The 19,084-nt window shown below is 46.4% G+C and overlaps 2 protein-coding genes across 3 annotated transcripts in view; one reads left to right on the top strand and one right to left on the bottom strand.

The window, feature by feature from the left end:
* SFXN2 (sideroflexin 2) overlaps positions 1-14,844 on the bottom strand; it is a 77,618-nt gene extending 62,774 nt beyond the window's left edge. The window contains exons 1-2 of one of the 2 annotated variants that reach the window (XM_040437752.1): positions 14,734-14,844; positions 3,834-4,004 (exon numbers count right to left, since the gene is read on the bottom strand). In XM_040437752.1, the coding sequence (XP_040293686.1) occupies positions 3,834-3,994 (161 nt within the window). In that variant the 5' untranslated portion in view covers positions 3,995-4,004; positions 14,734-14,844. Of the gene's footprint in view, positions 1-3,833; positions 4,005-14,733 lie in introns of those variants that run through there. The other variant, XM_040437753.1, reaches the window with a different exon arrangement.
* A 155-nt stretch (positions 14,845-14,999) lies between these two features.
* The window catches only part of ARL3 (ADP ribosylation factor like GTPase 3), a 54,010-nt gene continuing 49,925 nt past the window's right edge, over positions 15,000-19,084 (top strand). Inside the window, exon 1 of the mRNA XM_040435765.1 lies at positions 15,000-15,113. Within this exon, the coding sequence (XP_040291699.1) occupies positions 15,111-15,113 (3 nt within the window). The 5' untranslated portion in view covers positions 15,000-15,110. The remainder of the gene's footprint in view (positions 15,114-19,084) is intronic.

Below are 19,084 nucleotides of genomic sequence, written 5' to 3'. Positions count from 1 at the left end.
TGAATAGGGACATGGTAGTAGGCATCCCTGAGATCCAGTGACGCTTTCTTGCACTGGGACTTCCAACAGAACATTCTTTTCTAATAAGGAAGATACCTCAGAAACTATGGCTGCCTGTTTCTGAGGACTTGAACGATAATCTGTTATAACAAATCTTTCTGACGGCAACCTCTGAAAATGTATCCTGCAACCTTCCCTTAGGATGGAGATTATCCATGCGCTGTTTGATATTTTTTGCCACTGTTCTGCGAAGTGAGAAAGCCGACCTCCTACCGGGGTCCTGGCGTCATTATGGCTGCTTCTTTGAAGGCCTCTGCTCCGGAAAAAAAGATATCCCTTGGACCTTCTGGTAGTACCTGAAGTTTGCCTAGACACCTCCTTTCTCCTATAACCACCCCTATTTGTCTGAGAATGGAAGGGTCTCATCAAATGGATATTTACGTTTTAGGGAAGAGGGAATAAAAAATTTCCTATCTGGTTTACTCCATTCCCTATTGATAACAGCAGCAATATTTTCATGTACATCAAAGCCCTTCATTTTTTTTGGACCCAGGCCCTCAAAGATGGAGTCCCGTACAGACTGTGGCGCTTTATAATCGTCTAACCCCATGGTGGCTCTGACAACCCTGAGCAGAGAGTTAATATTCTTCCCGCTACATGATCATCAAAGGATTCATCCGATGACAGTCTTTCTTCCTCTTCCTCCAATCCTGACAGTAATTCCTGATAGCTGGAGGGGGGGGCGGCTGCAGAGGTGCTGGGGCGACCTTCTAAGAGGCTGTTAACCGACTCCTTTACTGACTCTTTAACTTCCTCCCGGATCATCTGTTTTAGACTGGTCATAAGAGACGGGGCCTCATTCTCCAATAACTTGCTTACACAGGTCTGACAGATAGGCTTTCCCCAGCCCAAGGGTAACTTTTTCTTACATATAGCACACCCTCTATCTTTAGACCTGGAGCCCCTTTTACTCTCCTTGGAGACCTAGATACAGAAAAAAAGCCTCATAAGAAACTGCAATCTAGAGTTTATGGGGTAGTCACCCCTCTTACCCCACCCTGGTACGGAAGATTCATTGGTGGTTTCAGTGGGATCTGCACGCAGTGTCTGCTCCATGATCACACGCTGTAGTACGCAATATGGAGAAACAGACTGCTAGCTTCTTCTCCGGCTAGCAGTAGGAGCTGGCTGAACTTTAACTCTGCCGGGCGCGCACCGGCTCCTCCCACTTCCGCTCTACAGCATCGTGCTTTCCCCCAACTGTCGGAAGCGCGTCATACTCAGGCAGCCGAACATGCGGACACGGCCGCAGAGGTCAGCGCGTCCGGGAGGCACACGAACCTCCCGAACCGAGAAGGGACCGGAGCGGGAGGAAGAGTCAGAAGCTCAGTCTCTGCAGCGGCTTCCTCAGAAGTTTTACGCCGCCGGGTAAGCCCTCCTTATAATTCAATACATGGGGCGTCCCCAAAGCCTTAGATTCCTCTTGGCTGTGATATATCCAACCCTGTCCCTTAGGACAGGAAACAGAACTGGCGTGTAGGAGGTTGATCCCTCCTTTTAAAGTGGTTGTGGTTTCCTGTTTCCTGTCCTGAGGAGGGGGCGGACACTATCCAAGGGTGCTGTCATAAATAAAAATAGCTGCAACGCACTAAGTATCGCTGGTCTTGTCCCTCTTTACATTTTTTATTTTGGCCTGGACCTTCATCCGACGGCACAACCAGGTATATAGACCTCTACAAAAAGTACTTAATTTCCCCTGGACTAGTGTAATGTCGACCAAAGCCAATGATTTCGGCAGGTCTGGCAGACCACCTAATGTCCATGGGGGCGTTCTGACATTTACCCAACTGCAGATGTCAGAAGAATAAAGAATTGAGCTGATCGATTTAAACATGCCTGATCCTTTTGTTCTCCGAGGAGATAAGCCACCATCAAAAGTGTCTGACTCCTCATTGACAACTCATACATGCTTGACTGAAATAAGCTGTAGGTGAATGGGACAGTCGGGAAAGATCGCTGGTGGCCAAATGAGTGTTCTGCCAACAGCTTTTGAAGGTGTATGACCCTTTACGGTCTTCTCCCCATTTAGGAGCATTAATTTATATATGGGGAGTCAGGAGGAACAGTTGGTGGCCCAAAGAGGCATCCGTCCAACAATTATCTAATGTGTATGGCCAGCCATATGTAGCGATGTGTGTTGTACAATGCATTCGGAAAGTCTTCAAACCCTTTCACTTTTTTCACATTTTGTTATGTTGTAGCCTTGTGCTAAAATAAAAATAAAAAATAAAGTCTTCCCGCATGAATCTGCACTTAATACCCCAAAATGAGAAAGTATTTAGACCCTTTGGTACAACACTTGACATTTAGCTCTGGAACTTCTTATTTCTCTTGATCATCTTTGAGATGTTTCTACACCTTGATTTGAGTCCACCTGTGGTAAATGTAGTTGATTGGACATGATTTGGAAAGACACATCCCTGTCTATATAAGGTCTCACAACTGGCCATGAATATCAGGGCAAAAACCAAGCCATGAGGAGGAAAACTGCCTGTAGAGCTCTGAGACAGGATTGTGTGGAGGCACAGATCTGGAGAAGAGTACAAAAAAATTCAGACTCGGCCAAAGGTTCACCTTCCAACAAGACTATGACCCTAAGCACACAGCCAAGGCAACACAGGAGTGGCTTAGAGAGAACTCTGTGTATGTCCTTGAGTGGCACAGCCAGAGCCCTGACTTGAACCCAATTGAACATCTCTGGAGAAACCTGAAAATAGTTGTCCACTGATGGTCCCCATCCAACCTGACAGAGCTTGAGAGGATCTGCGGAGAAGAATGGCAGAAAATCCCTAAATCCAGGTGTGCAAACCTCGTAGTGTCATACCCAAGAAGACTGGAGGTTGTAATAGCTGCCAAAGGTGCTTCAGCTAAGTCCTCAGTAAAGGGTCTGAATACTTATGTCAATGCAAGATTTTAGTTTTTCCTTCTCCAAAAATTATCAAAGATTTTGAACATTCTGTTTTCACTTTCTCATTATGGGGTATTGAGGGCAGAATGATGAGAAACACTTGATCTTTTTTTTCTTTTAGCACAGGGCTGCAACATAACAAAATGTAAAAAAGGTGAATGGGTCTGAAGACTTTCTGAACATATTGTATCTTTTCCTAGAATTCTACATTGTGACCTTTCCCTGCTACTCCTCCTAGAAATGTAGGAATAAACTGACAAATGGATGTTACCAGTTGGGGGTGTATCCCTACATAGTCTGACATTGTTCACAGTGCTGACAGTGCCAGACTGTGTAGGGACACACTTCTTTTACAAAGGGAATGGTAATACCCAGCTGGCAATTTATTCTTACATTTCTAGGTTGAATAACAGATAAACAAAATGAAGAGTTTTAAGAAAAGATGCTTGAAAATTGTGGGGAATGTGAGACATTAAATATTAAAGAGGTTTTCCAGGATTTTTATATTGATGACCTACCCTAAGGATAGACAATCAATATCTGACTGATTGGCATCTGAAAGCCAACACCCCTGACGATCAGATGTTCCCAAGTAGCTCCAGCATTGGAAATAGGCACCAGAACTTGGAGCTGATACAGCAGCATCGCTCCCATTCACTTGGGAGCTGTAATCAGTTCTGTCTACTGTACAATGGATGGAGCTGAGTAGTTCCAGCACTGGAAGATACTTGGGAACAACTGTTCGGCCGAAGTGCGCGGTGTTGGACTCCTCACAATCAGATATTGATGGCCTATCCTAAGAATAGGTCATCAATATAAAAATCCTGGAAAACTCCTTTAACAGTCTGTGAATCTCTGAAATTACCTGCATGCTTCAACGAGAATTTTGGCTTTGTCCAGCTCTTGCTCTGACACAACTACCGTCCTGGGGTCCGTAATGTTGAAGAAGTGCTTCAGCCTGCCCATGAACGTACTCTGGTCCCATCTTGGGGCATCAATGTTAAACTTGGAAACGTCAACTTCCATTTTTATAAACCTGGTTTAAATGAAAAGGAATAAGATATAATATGGAATCAGGCAACTGATAGATAAGAATAAGGCCTCATGCACACGGCCTTTGTTCGGCTGTTCCGTGCATTGGGGACAGCAATTTGCGGTCCCCAATGCACGTGTAACAACTGTGCGGTGGCCGGGACGGATCGAGACCCATTCAACTTGAATGGGTCCGTGATCCATCCGCACCGTAAAAAATAGAACATGTTCTATTTTTATTGCGGTGCGGAGGCACAGACAAAAAAAACACGGAAGCACTCCGTAGTTCCGTGGGCTTCCGATCCGTGCTTCCATTCCACACCGCATCTCCCGGATTGCGGACTCATTCAAGTGAATACGTCCGCAACCGTGATGCGGGGTGCAAACGGCCAGTGCCCATGTATTGCAGATGCGCTGTATGCGGGCCGCAATACGGCCCGGGGCTGGGCAACAGCCGCATGCATGAGGCCTAAACCGGATATCTGCAGGCCGGCTCCATCACTTCATCCTCCTCGTCCATTGCCAACAGGTCCATATAGTCAAACATACAGCCATGTAATTTCCAATCAGGTGCATTCACATAAAGCAGTATGGTCCAAAAACAGTTTTACCTTGAATTTATTGGAGCATATTTATCAAGTCAGTATTTTGCAGGCTATTTATTAAAAGTCACAAAGCAGTTGATGAATGAAGCGAGGCGTCTTTGTGTTAGTCAGGTCTCTGGCGGTTCAATTTCAATTCAACAGGTCTAATAAGTATTCGCATGAAAAAAAAGGCGCAAATGTGCTGTGAAAAGTTGCAGGTCTACCTGAAAGTGCGACTTTTAATGCAAAAAAATCCACACTTCTCTACTCAAAAAAGGAATAAAAATAAGCCAGCTCTTGAGCGGAATAAAAATTAGACTGTTTTTGCTTACATTATAGTCGTTACAAAGGCGCTTCTATATAAATAGATCGAAAAAAGTTGAAAAAATTAGACATCTGCAGAAGTAGTCTAAAACTTCAAAATTGTGTCAACGTCAAACGGATCCGTCCCCATTGACTTGCATTGTAATTCAGGACGGATCCGTTTGGCTCCGCACGGCCAGGCGGACACCAAAACGACTTTTTTTTCCATGTCCGTGGATCCTCCAAAAATCAAGGAAGACCCACGGACGAAAAAACAGTCACGGATCACGGAAAAACGGAACCCGTTTTTGCGGACCGCAAAAAAAAACCCGGTCGTGTGCATGAGGCCTAAGGCTGGGTTCACACGGGCGTTGCGGGTGACGTGCAGGAACAGATGCGGGTGCGTTGCGGGAAAATGCGCGATTTTTCCCCGAGAGTGCAAAGCGTTTTAATGCATTTTGCACGCGCGTGAGAAAAATCTGCATGTTTGGTACCCAGACCCGAACCCGGACTTCTTCACAGAAGTTCAGGTTTGGGTTAGGTGTTGCGTATATTTTATTATTTTCCCTTATAACATGGTTATAAGAGAAAATAATAGCATTCTTAATACAGAATGGTTAGTAAAATAGTGATGGAGGGGTTAACAAAAAAAAGAAAAAATTTAACTCACCTTAATCCACTTGTTTGCACAGCCCGGCTTCTCTTATTTCTTCTTCTTTGAGGAAAAGGACCTTTGGTGACGTCACTGAGATCATGACTAAGAACAACATCGTTCGAAACGCGTAGATCTTGGGGATAAAGTGGAACCTAGTGTCATTATTTGCTGTACGCACCCCTATTTTGGTGATGAATAAAGATCGGGATTTTCACTACATCCATTCTGGTGCTGGAGCTTTTTTCTACATTGTGCATTACTCCTGAAGGACTGGCTTGAGTCCCCCCCGTGCACCGTCATACAGGATCGGAAGGTGAGCTGGCTGTAACTTTTCTACTATACGTGCTCATTACATGGTCCATCACCATGGTGATGGATCATGTGATGAGCGCAGTGATGTCACCAAAGGTCCTTTTCCTCAAAGAAGAAGACAGAAGAGAAGCCGGGCTGTGCAAACAAGCGGATTAAGGTGATTTAAATATATATATTTTTTTGTTAACCCCTCCATCACTATTTTACTAAGCATTCTGTATTAAGAATGAGAATAAACCATGTTATAAGGGAAAATAAAAAAGATCGGCTCCCCATCCCAATAGTCTCCTAGCAACCATGCGTGAAAATCGCACCGCATCCACACTTGCTTGCGGATGCTTGCGATTTTCACGCATCCCCATTCACTTCTATGGGGCCTGCATTGCGTGAAAAACGCAAAATATAGAACATGCTGCGATTTTCACGCAACACACAAGTGATGCGTGAAAATCACCGCTCATGTGCACAGCCCCATAGAAATGAATAGGTCCGGATTCAGTGCGGGTGCAATGCGTTCACTTCACGCATTGCACCCGCGCGGAAAACTCGCCCGTGTGAAAGGGGCCTAAGGGTTACATACAGTGCCTTGCAAAAGTATTCACCCCCTTGACTTTTTTTCATGTTTTGTTACATTACAGCCTCAAGTTCAATGTTGTTTTGTTAATCTGATTTGTATGTGATGGATCAGAACACAATAGTCTAAGTTAGTGAAGTGAAATGAGAAAAATATATAAATAAAACTATAGAAATAGAAAACAGAAAATTGACATGTGCGTATGTATTCACCCCCTTTGTTAGAAGCCTATAAAAAGCTCTGGTGCAACTAATTACCTTCAGAAGTCACATAATTAGTGAAATGATGTCCACCTGTGTGCAATCTAAGTGTCACATGATCTGTCATTACATATACACACCTTTTTTGAAAGGCCCCAGAGGCTGCAACACCTAAGCAAGAGGCATCCCTAACCAAACACTGCCATGAAGACCAGGGAACTCTCCAAACAAGTAAGGGAAAATATTCTTGAGAAGTCAGGGTTAGGTTATAAAAAAATATCCAAATCTTTGATGATCCCCAGGAGCACCATCAAATCTATCATAACCAAATGGAAAGAACATGGCACAACAGCAAACCTGCCATGAGACGGCCGCCCACCAAAACTCACGGAGCGGGCAAGGAGGGCATTAATCAGAGAGGCAGCACAGAGACCTGAGGTAACCCTGGAGGAGTTGCAGAGTTCCACAGCAGAGACTGGAGCATCTGTACATAGGACGACAATAAGCCGTACGCTCCGTAGAGTTGGGCTTTATGGCAGAGTGGCCAGAAGAAAGCCATTACTTTCAGCTAAAAACGAAAAGGCACGTTGTGAGTTTGCGGAAATACATGTGGGAGACTCCCAAAATGTATGGAGGAAGGTGCTCTGGGCTGATGAGACTAAAATTGAACTTTTCGGCCATAAAAAAAAAAACGCTATGTCTGGCGCAAACCCAACACATCACATCACCCAAAGAACACCATCCCCACAGTGAGACATGGTGGTGGCAGCATCATGCTGGGGGGATGTTTTTCAGCAGCCGGGACTGGGAACTGGTCAGAGTTGAGGGAAAGATGGATGGTGCTAAATACAGGGATATTCTTGACCAAAACCTGTCCCACTCTGTGCGTGATTTGAGGCTAGGATGGAAGTTCACCTTCCAGCAGGACAATGACCCCAAACACACTGATAAAGCAACACTTGAGTGGTTTAAGGGGAAACATGTAAATGTGTTGGAATGGCCGAGTCACAGCCCAGATCTCAATCCAATAGAAAATCTGTGGTCAGACTTAAAGATTGCTGTTCACAAGCGCAAACCATCCAACTTGAAGGAGCTGGAGCAGTTTTGCAAGGAGGAATGGGCAAAAACCCCAGTGGTAAGATATGGTAAACTCATTGAGACTTATCCAAAGCGCCTTGGAGCTGTGATTGCCGCAAAAGGTGGCTCTACAAAGTAGGGATCGACCGATTATCGGTTTTACCGATATTATCGGCCGATATTGAGGATTTTGAACGTTATCGGTATCGGCATCTATTTTGCCGATATACCGATAACGTATTGGGAACACAGAACGCGCTGCTCTCAACGCTCTCCGTGTTCCCTCAGCAGCACAGGGGAGAAGGAAGCAGTGTCTCCTCCCCCTGTGCTGCCGCTGCCGCCAATGAGAGAAGAGAACATAAGAGGAGGGGAGGGGCTCTGGCCGCTGCGCCACCAATGAAGATGAGTCTTTCATTAATTCATATACAGGAGGCGGGAGCTGGCTGCAGAATCACATAGCCGGCTCCCGACCTCTATGAACGGCAGCTGCGGTCCGCGGTAGTTAACCCCTTAGGTGCCGCGGATCGCAGCTACCACTCATAGAGGTCGGGAGCCGGCTATGTGATTCTGCAGCCAGCTCCCGCCTCCTGTATATGAATGATTGAGAGACTTATCTTCATTGGTGGCGCAGTGCGCCCCCCCCCATGCCCCCCCAGTATTAATCATTGGTGGCGCAGTGCGCCCCCCACCCCCATCCCAATAGTAAAAACATTGGTGGCGCAGTGCACCCCGCCCTTCCCAGTATTAATCATTGGTGGCAGTGGCCACAGGATCCCCTCTCCCCTGCTCCTCCAATCGGAGCCCCAGCTGTGTAATCCTGGGGCTCCGATCGGTTACCATGGCAGCCAGGACGCTACTAAAGTCCTGGCTGCCATGTTCAGCTCCATGCTGCTGTGTGCACAAAGCACAGAGCAGCAGGGACAGTGTGAGCTCCTATTCACCCTGATAGAGATCTATCAGGGTGAATAGGACAAGGGTTCTAGTCCCTAAGGGGGCTAAAAGTTAGTAAAACAAAACAAAAAAAACCCACAAAAATATTAAGTATAAATGAAAAAGATTTACAAAAAAAAAAAAAATACACGTTAACAATAAACATTAATTTTCAGCAGATTTGTGTAGGAAATTTTTTTTTTCTCAAAAATGAAAATTCCCAGAATATCGGTATAAATTATCGGCTATCGGCCTGAAAATTCACAAACTATCGGTATCGGCCCTAAAAAATCAATATCGGTCGATCCCTACTACAAAGTATGGACTTTAGGGGGGTGAAAATAAATGCACATTGACTTTTCTGTTAATTTGTCCTATTTGTTGTTTGCTTCACAATAAAAAAAAAAAACATCTTCAAAGTTGTGGGCATATTCTGTAAATTTAATGATGCAAATCCTCAAACAATCCATGTTAATTCCAGGTTGTGAGGCACCAAAACACAAAAAAAGTCAAGGGGGGTGAATACTCTTGCAAGGCACTGTAGCATCATAAATCAATACAATACTATGCGACCCTGTCAGTGCTGGGAGGTCAGGCCGGTAGCTGCCACATACTCACGCTGCGAGTCAGATGCGTGGAACTTGCTCGTCTTAAATGGGCCTAAGGCTACCTGAACACCGTGCGGATTCTGTGTGGAAAAACTGCAGCGTAATACAGCACCAACAAAGCGAATGAGATCTAACAAATCTCATGTACACTTTGCTTTTTCATTCTGGGCAGAAATTGACCTGCTGTGTGGATTTAGAAATCTGCAACATGTCAATTGGTTCTGAGATTTTTTTGGTGCAGATTTCACCCTTTGCAATACTGTGAGTTCAAGTCAGGGGAGCAGTGTTCAGTCTGGGAAATGTGCCAGTCACACGGATCGAACACGCTTGCGTGAAACTGGCCTTAGGATACGTTCACGTAGGACAGAAATGCTGCAGATTTTCTGCAGCACAAAATCTGCAACACTACTGCTGGAAACCTGCATCAAATTATGCACTTTTTGCTGCAGATTTCATCTTGGCAATACTGCGTATATTGTGCAGATTTCAGTCTTTGCACTATAAAGGGTGAAATCAACAATGAAAATGCAGTATAAATTGACACGGCTGCGGATTTAAAATATGTGCATCAGCGTGCGGATGAGATTAAGTAAAATCTAATTCAATTTTTAGATAAGGTAGCATGGTGGCTAGTAAAGTACTAGAGGGGGTGTATATCTCATCCAGAATGCTTAGATGGGCGAGGTAAAAGAATCCAGGAAAGCTGGGTAGTTTCAGAAAAGTGTAGTTTGCTAAGACACTTTTCTTTATAGTGTTTTATGGGCCTGGATTTTTATAAAATGCATATTGGTGTTGGGACATGCCATTCCCTCCCCACTCCAGTACACCACTTTCCCCTAGCCTGAGGCAAACCCAGTTGTAGCTGCTGGGCTCGTTACTGTGGGCATAAATACAGAGCTGAAAGCCTCATTCAATGTCTGGAAGCTGCATGACCTGTTGGCCGAGGATAGCCTGATCTCCCTGTGTATATTAACGTACCTAGGTGAGTTGAACATCTGTATAGTTAGCGCCCAGACAGCCAAGGACTTTTCTTGTTTACGTTCTATTTTGGTGTCATGGATTCACTCAAGTGACTGTATATCTTGGCTGGAAAATAAACTGTGTTGGACTTTTAAACTGCTGAATCCTGTGAAGTGTGTCATCGTTGACCCCATCTACAAGCACATACACTCAGTTAAAACTAAAACTAAGGGCTGTTCAATAAACCAGAGGTGGTAAAATAATGTACATTTGTATATAAGTTAAAGGGTTTCTGAACCTGAAGATATCCCCATTTTCACCCAGGCATCCACCCTGATATGAGCATGCCCCCCTCATATGAGATGCTCTCCTTTGAACTGGCGCAGGGCATAGGCTTTTTCTGGAGATATGATGACATTCCGGGCTCTCCATGAGGAAAGTGAGGCGGAGACTTCCACCTAGCAGTGATCCCGCTGATGTCACCGGCACTAATGGGGGGCTTTAGCGCTGCCCTAGCCTGTAAAACGGCTAGGGCAGCACTAAAGCCCCCCCATCAGTGCCGGTGACATCACCGGGAACACTGCTAGACGGAAGCCTCCACTTAAAGGGGTTCTGCAGTTTGTTTAAACTGATGATCTCTCCTCTGGATAGATCATCAGCATCTGATCGGCGGGGGTCCGACACTCGGGACCCCCGCCGATCAGCTGTTTGACAAGGCAGCGGCGCTCCAGCAGCGCCGCGGCCTTCTCACGGTTTACCGCTGGCCGAGTGACGTCACGACTTGTATCAACTGGCCTGGGCGGGGCTAAGCTCCATTCAAGGGAACGGAGCTTAGCCGCGCCCAGGCCAGTTGATACTAGTCGTGACGTCACTGGACCTGCGGAAAACAGTGAGAAGGCCGCGGCGCTGCTGTGAGAAGGCCGCGGCGACACTCGGGACCCCCGCCGATCAGATGCTGATGATCTATCCATAGGATAGATCATCAGTTTAAACAAACTGCAGAACCCCTTTAAAAGTGTAAAAAATATAAACAAACAAAATGCTCCAATGCTCATGTAAGAGGAGCCGGAGGGGTGAAAACGAGGAGATATCCGGGTTCAGCTCTGAATTCGGACAACCCCTTTAAAGGTAAGCTAAACTTCCATAGAAATGACTGTAAATAAAATTGACAGACGTTGCCCTTGGTTTGCGTTACGAGCACTGACCCAATTAGCCATCATGCTACTCAAAGACTGATCCGCTGTTAAAATGTGCGGCCATGTTTTATAGAGATTATCCACCATAAAGGTGTGTCTGATTTATGTAAATGAAAGCGCTATCTCTGTATAACAAAAAGTTCTGCATGAAATTTCTCATGCTTGTCAACAATCCATACAAACCTAAAGCAGTGCATAATGATACATGAGAGCTCGTCAGCCCACAACTATCTCTCCACATGCATGACTGGTTTGTCCTGTGAAAGGGAGAAGGCCACCGTCAGGCACCTCTGTCACCCGGGTGACATTTTTCTCTCCCCTGCCATCCGGGTGTACCGACAGGTAGGGAACAGCGCAGCCCTGAACTCCACCCACACCACTGTCCCTACCTTCTTGCACAAACTGCCCTAAAGGACGGCCCACAACTTGGCGACGGTCCCTGACTTGACTAAGTGCAGGGGCTTAAATTGAATGGGGTAAAAGAGTAGTCAGCCACGGTCACAGTAGGGAGCTGTTGCAAACAGAGGCTCTCACTTTGGCAAACCTGGCATTTTGTATTAGACCCTTGGACTTTTTTTTTTTGTACATATCTTTTGCCGCAGTTGCTTTGGGAGCCTCCTCTTTTTTGATTCATTCCTAGTTAGGATTACAAAAAGGGCATAAAAATACAAAATATAATCTGGTCCTAGTTCTATTCTCGCTGTCCTATATCATGTGTGGTTATGGAAATGATATTCATATCCAGCGTATAAATATGAAAGGGACCAATAATTGAGGGTGACCAGACTAGGGCTGAAACGATTACTCTAATTAATTAACTCGACACAAAAAAAATCCTCGAAGCGATGATTCGTTTGTGCCATGTGACCACAGAGTGCGAGTAAAGAGCTTGCTATTCGTGGATCCTGACGTACACACATCGTCAGGACATTTAAGTTCACTGGCGCTGCGCCTGGGCACTAATGGCTATGTTGTGGGAGGGGGAGTGGGGGGAGCTGGTGGCATTGGGGGAGGAGCTGATGGCACTGGGGTGGGGGAGAGCTGATGGCACTCGGTTGGGTGAGAGCTGATGGCACTGGGGGAGTGGAGCTGAAGGCACTGGGGTGGGGGAGAGCTGATGGCAATGGGGGATAGCAGAGCTGATGTCACTGGGGGGAACTGATGCACTTGGGCTCATCGCACAGGGGAGAACGAAGGGTGTTGGGGACTGATGACAGGGGGTCTGATGAGTTTTTATAAAGAAAAACAGTCTATTAATTCCTTTTTTCTTATTAGAGTGCTCGATTAATCGGTAGAATGCTCGATTTCTAAAATAATAGTTTACTGCAGCCCTAGACCAGACGACCTACGCATCATGGCTGTATGGTCTTTTAGGCCTCATGCACACAGCCGTGTCAGTATTTCATGCCTCAAAATACGGATACCCTGCGTGTATACGCCTATCAATAAAAAAGGGCTATTCTCGTCCGCAATATGGACCTGTATAGGACATGTTCTATCATTTGCAGAATGGCGACACGGATCCACAAAATATACGGCTCAGTGGGTGACCCCATAGAAATGAATGGATCGGTGTGGATAGCACATTGGTGATAAATACTGTCGTGCGCTTGAGGCCTTACTTCGCAACTTAATTCATATTGAATGAGCAAATACTAAACTCAAGAACCAAGAAAAACAATATTGTAACATTGACCTCGGGGCAATCATTACCCAGATAAATGACTGTAAAGTCGATAGGACGGCATGTCGAAATCGTGCCCTAGTATAACTGGTGAGATGAACAAATTTCCGGTTATAAAATTAGTTTGCGATTTGTTTACTGGTAAAAGGTGAATTGCGTTATGGATTCTGTTACCACGGACCAAAACGCAATTCTATGACGGAATGCCTTTAGAGGCATTCCGTTATTCATTCCGTCATAATAGAAGTCTATGGCTGCACAATGGATCCTTCCCGTTTCCGTTATGCAGAAGAGGACTCCCCTGAATAACGGAAACGCAACGGATCCGTTATGCAGCTCATAGACTTCTATTATGACAGAAGGAAAAACAGAATGCCTCTACAGGCATTCCGTTATGCATTCCGTCATAGAATTGCGATATGGTCCGTAGTTAACGGAATCCATAACGCAATTCACCTTTTACCAGTAAACGAAGCGTGAACGAATTTCTAAATATGAAATTCGCTCATCTGTAATAACCGGTTATACATCTGTGTGATTCAGAGACCAACCTGAACAAGGTGGAAGCTGGGAAAGTGAGTTCATGTTTCATTGTAAAATATTTTAAAAAAAATACCATGATCCCAACTCTACCAAAAAAACTAAATCCATCAGACAAACAAGGGCAATACAACCCGAACGTGGCAGCTCTGACTGGGTGCTCTCACCCTTTTTCATCTATTTTAGCAAATGGCAGTAAGCTAAGTAAAATATTGTCACAGCGGCGCTCCTATATGCCATTAATACCAAAAAGACAGCAAGGGGGCACACTGAAAGTAAGCTAGAGTGCTAGCCGCGGTATTAGGACCAAAGAGTCAAAAATGAATAGAAGAAAAAACGCACACAAAGGCTGCACATCACTATGTAAAAACAAATACTTATATTTTATTGTACAACACAGAAAAGGGTTGAAATCATTGTATACAATAAAGACCTTGTGCAGGACAGGAACATATGTCCAATGCACAACCCTATGTACACCAAGTCCTAGATGTGGACAAATGTAAGCCGCCAGAAAATTACTGAGTACATAATGTGTAATAAATATGATATCAAATAATGCATAGGTAGAATGTCCCACGCGTATCGCTGTAAACACCAGCTTTCTCAGGGGTCCCCTGAGACCCCTGAGGAAGCTGGTGTTACCAGCGATACGTGTGGGGCGTTCTACCTATGCATAGGGTTCAATACACCTATCCTTTCCACTTGGCTTGCCTATGGACACAAACAATCCTGATGCAGCCGTTGAGCCATGGACCAAATGCGAGCAGTATACTGTATAACAATATATAGATATTCATATATTACAGGTGACATATGTACAGTACACTACATGCACTTTGATAGAGATAGTATTCACAGCTCCTATTCTTGGAAATCCAGGACAAAAATTAAAATAATGACACACATCACTGACGGATCCTTCCTTGCAGTATGTGCTATAAGCATACACACATATTCTATGTTTAATGCCATGCAAAAAAAATAAAAAAAATCACACATAGAAAATTGCCCAAAAAATAGAATACACCCATTGTCCAAGCAGGAATATGTAAAGTGAATGTCTATGGCTCGCTGTGCCCTGTAGTCATCCGGGTTCTAGTACTGTACCTGCACCACCGCTCCAGCACTGTCTCCTAACAAGCATGCGCTACTAGCCATTCACTCAGCGCTTCCGTCCACGCCAGCGACTTGAAGCCTCATAGCCAATCAGCAGACAGGATTTGCCCCTCGATCCAATGAAATGACGGCGCTGGGCAACGCCCAATTTCTCTACATTTCTTTTACAGTGGCCAGTAACATACTCTTCGCGCATGCGCGCAAATGTTCCCGGTCCCCTAAGGTAAGGCGTATGAGGGTAGTGGGCGTGGTTGGAGCGCGTGTTTAGGCAACCAGTGTACGCGACGTGACACGCCCAGCGTCGTTACGCGTTACCAGCGGCTTGGGTGACGTAGTTGCCCCTGGTAACCTGGAGAGTCGTGGAGAGGATGGTGAGTGATGCGGAGCGGCTTGTCGGTGATCGGTAACGGTAGATAGGGATGGGGTGGGAGGAGGATTCGGTGCAGGGGAGGTAGAGGCTGATCGAGGTGTGTGGATAGACGGTGTCAGGCTCTCCAGCCTGTGGTAGAGGAGAGGGCTCTTCCGTTGCTGGGACGCCATGATGCTGAGGAGGGACGCCGCTGGCCGCTCATCCTGGGTGACTCATAGTAAGGAGATGTTCAGGGGATTAAGTCCTGCGGCTCTGAGCCGGGATTTCTCCCGGTAACCGGCTCTGCTCCCTGGAGCTTCATTCATGGCTGCCGGTGTATAGGGGGGTGTACACAGCCAACTTTACAGTGCATGACCAGAGGCCGAGCCTCTGATCACAGACCAGAGAGGATTACCTCATCTGATCCATAATGATAAGGGATCGGCACAGATCGTTAGGAAAGGGATCGGTTGTCGGATCTGACTGACTGGCAAAAAAAAAATCCTGTTTTCATTACAAAATCAAGTTTTATGGTTTCTGCCTATTCAGAATAAATCACAGCAGGTTCTGTATTGTATGTTTTTCACGCAGCACCGACTCCATAGAAGTGAACGGGGCTGCGTGAAAAACGGAAGGCTCCCGGATGCTTTGTCACTGATGGTTGCAGGAGATGTACATTGTTATTCTTCAGTTTTTCCTCACGCGCGGGGAAAAACGGATAAATTGAACACAATCGCAGACAGAAATGATTTTACTTAGGGCTCTTTCACACTTGCGTTGTCCGGATCCGGCGTGTACTCCATTTGCCGGAAGTGCCTGCCGGATCCGGAAAAACGCAAGTGAACTGAAAGCATTTGAAGACGGATCCGTCTTCAAAATGCGTTCAGTGTTACTATGGCAGCCAGGACGCTATTAAAGTCCTGTTCCCATAGTAGTAGTGGGGAGCGGGGGAGCAGTATACTTACCGTCCGCGCGGCTCCCGGGGCGCTCCAGAATGACGTCAGAGCGCCCCATGCACATGGATGACGTGTCCATGTGATCACGTCATCCATGAGCGTGGGGCGCCCTGACGTCACGTGGAGCGCCCGGGGAGCCGCACGGACGGTAAGTATACTGCTCCCCCGCCCCCCACTACACTTTACCATGGCTGCCAGGACTTTAGCGTCCCGGCAGCCATGGTAACCATTCAGAAAAAGTTAAACGTCGGATCCGGCAATGCGCCGAAACGACGTTTAGCTTAAGGCTGGATCCGGATTAATGCCTTTCAATGGGCATTAATTCCGGATCCGGCCTTGCGGCAAGTGTTCAGGATTTTTGGCCGGAGCAAAAAGCGCAGCATGCTGCGGTATTTTCTCCGGCCAAAAAACGTTCCGGTCCGGAACTGAAGACATCCTGATGCATCCTGAACGGATTTCTCTCCATTCAGAATGCATGGGGATAATCCTGATCAGGATTCTTCCGGCATAGAGCCCCGACGACGGAACTCTATGCCGGAAGAAAAGAACGCAAGTGTGAAAGAGCCCTAATCCGTTCAGTTTGCATCAGGATGTCTTCAGTTCAGTCGTTTTGACTGATCAGGCAAAAGAGAAAACCGCAGCATGCTACGGTTTTCTCTCCGGCGAAAAAAACTGAAGACTTGCCTGAACGCCGGATCCGGCATTTTTTCCCATAGGAATGAATTAGTGCCGGATCCGGCATTCAGAATACTAATCGTTCCGGCATGCGCAGATCGGTAAAAATGTGAAAAAATTTACAAGACGCATGACAAGCGGAGAGACGGATCCGTCCTTGCAATGCATTTGTGAGACGGATCCGCACCCGGATCCGTCTCACAAATGCTTTCAGTCAGCGGCGGACAGTTCCGACGACGGAACTGCCCGCCGGATCACACTGCCGCAAGTGTGAAAGTAGCCTTATGCGTGAAGCAAGTGTTTTTTTTCAGTGAACAGACCCTGACATGTCCCGTGTCGTGCATGTTAAGAGTCCGTTTACATGTCTGCAAATGGGTTCGCATCCGTTCCGCAATATCGGGAACGGGTGCGGACCCATTCATTCTCAATGGGGCAGGAATGGATGCGAAGAGCACACTATGTGCTCTCTGCCTCCGCATTTCCGGAGCGCGGTCCTGAACTTCCGGGCCGCGGCTCCACAAAAAAATAGAACATGTCCTATTCTTGTCCGCAATTGCGGACAAGAATAGGCAGTTCTATGGGGGGTGCTGGCCAGGACACTACGGACGTGTGAACGAACCCCAAAGAGAACCTTTCATGGGTCCAGACTTTATAAACGAAGTATCAGGGTATGTAGGGCATACAGCGGGGATCCAATAGCTCTTACTATTTTTTCTGGGCGCCGCTCCGTTCGCCTGCTGTGGCCCCTGTTAAATTCTCCCGCCAGTGATTGGCTGCATCGGTCACATGTTAGTGACATGATGTCATCACTGCAGCTGGGTAAAGAGATTGAGAGAACCAGAGTAGCATCGCTGGATCTGCTAGGTAAGTACTTCTATATTTATTGTAGACGATTCCCCAGCGTTGAATGGTTTCTTACTGAAACCTGAGAACCCCCTTAAGGCCTCATGCACACAAACGTATTTTATTTCAGTGTCGTTCCGTTTTTTGTTTGCAGATAGGATGCCGACCCATTCATTTCAATGGGTCCGCAAAAAATGCGGACAGCAGACCATGTGCTCTCCGCATCCGTATGTCCGTTCCGTAGCCCTGCAAAAATATAGAACATGTTCTATCCTTGTCTGTTTTTCGGACAAGGATAAGCATTGTTACAATGGATCCGCAAAAAAAAACGGATGCCTGTATGGCATCGTGTTTTTTTTTTGTTTTTTTATGCGGATCCGCAGTTTGTGGACCACAAAACACATATGGTCGTGTGCATGTAGCCTAAAGGGCATCTGTACCTATGACACTGGCTGACCTGTTACATGTGCACTTGGCAGCTGAAGACATCTGTGTTGGTCCCATGTTCATATGTGCCCGCATTGCTGCGAAAATTATGTTTTAATATATGCAAATGAGCCTCTAGGAGCAATGGGGGCGTCGCTGTTACACCTAGAGGCTCTGCTCTCTCTGCAACTGCTGCGCCCTTTGCGCTTTGATTGAAAAGGCCAGGCAGTGAATACGTCTTCACACTTGGACCTGTCAATCAAAGGGTGCATCAGTTGCAGAGAGAGAAGAGCCTCTAGGTGTAATGGTAACGCCCCCGTTGCCCCAAGAGGCTCATTTGCATATATTAAAACATCATCTTTCTCAGCAATGCGAGCACATATGAACATGGGACCAACACAGATGCCTTCAGCTGCCAAGTGCACATGTAACAGGTCAGCCGGTGTCATAGGTACAAACCTGCTGACAGATGCCCTTTAATATTCTATTATCATCTGATACAGGTAATAGGCGGCTGTGTCAAATTTCATGTTTAAAGGGAGTCTGTCACCTCATTTTCACCAACATAAGGCCTCTTGCACACGACCGTATGCCCTCCGAGATATACGGTCTGTGAGCGGGCCATATGTCCCAGAGCGGCATCGATTGTGTGCACGGGAGTACACAGCATCATAGATTACACTGATGCTGTGCACGTCGGGCCGCACTCATAAGATCATGAGAGTGCGGGACAATAGCCCCGCGGGCGGCCCTACGTGTACAGCATCATTATAATCTAGGATGCTGTGTACTCCCGTGCACACGATCGATGCCGCTTCGGGACATATGGCCCGCTCATAGACCGTATGTCTCGGAGGGCATATGGTTGTGTGCAAGAGGCCTTACTAAGAGCACTGCCCCACAGAAGATTGCAGACACATCCCTGACCTACCTGTGTGCACTGTGTGTCTATTCCATGTCCAGAAAATTTTTTTTTATTCTGCTGGAAAACGGATCCCAAGTGCCCGGCTCTGCTGCTCCAAGTGCCCGGCTCTGCTGCTCCAAGTGCCCGGCTCTGCTGCTCCAAGTGCCCGGCTCTGCTGCTCCAAGTGCC

This window comes from Bufo bufo, chromosome 6 (assembly GCF_905171765.1).
Source record: "Bufo bufo chromosome 6, aBufBuf1.1, whole genome shotgun sequence".
NCBI lineage: Eukaryota > Metazoa > Chordata > Amphibia > Anura > Bufonidae > Bufo > Bufo bufo.
The sequence above is the reverse complement of the archived record's forward strand: the minus strand, read 5'-3'. Positions and strand labels throughout refer to the sequence as shown.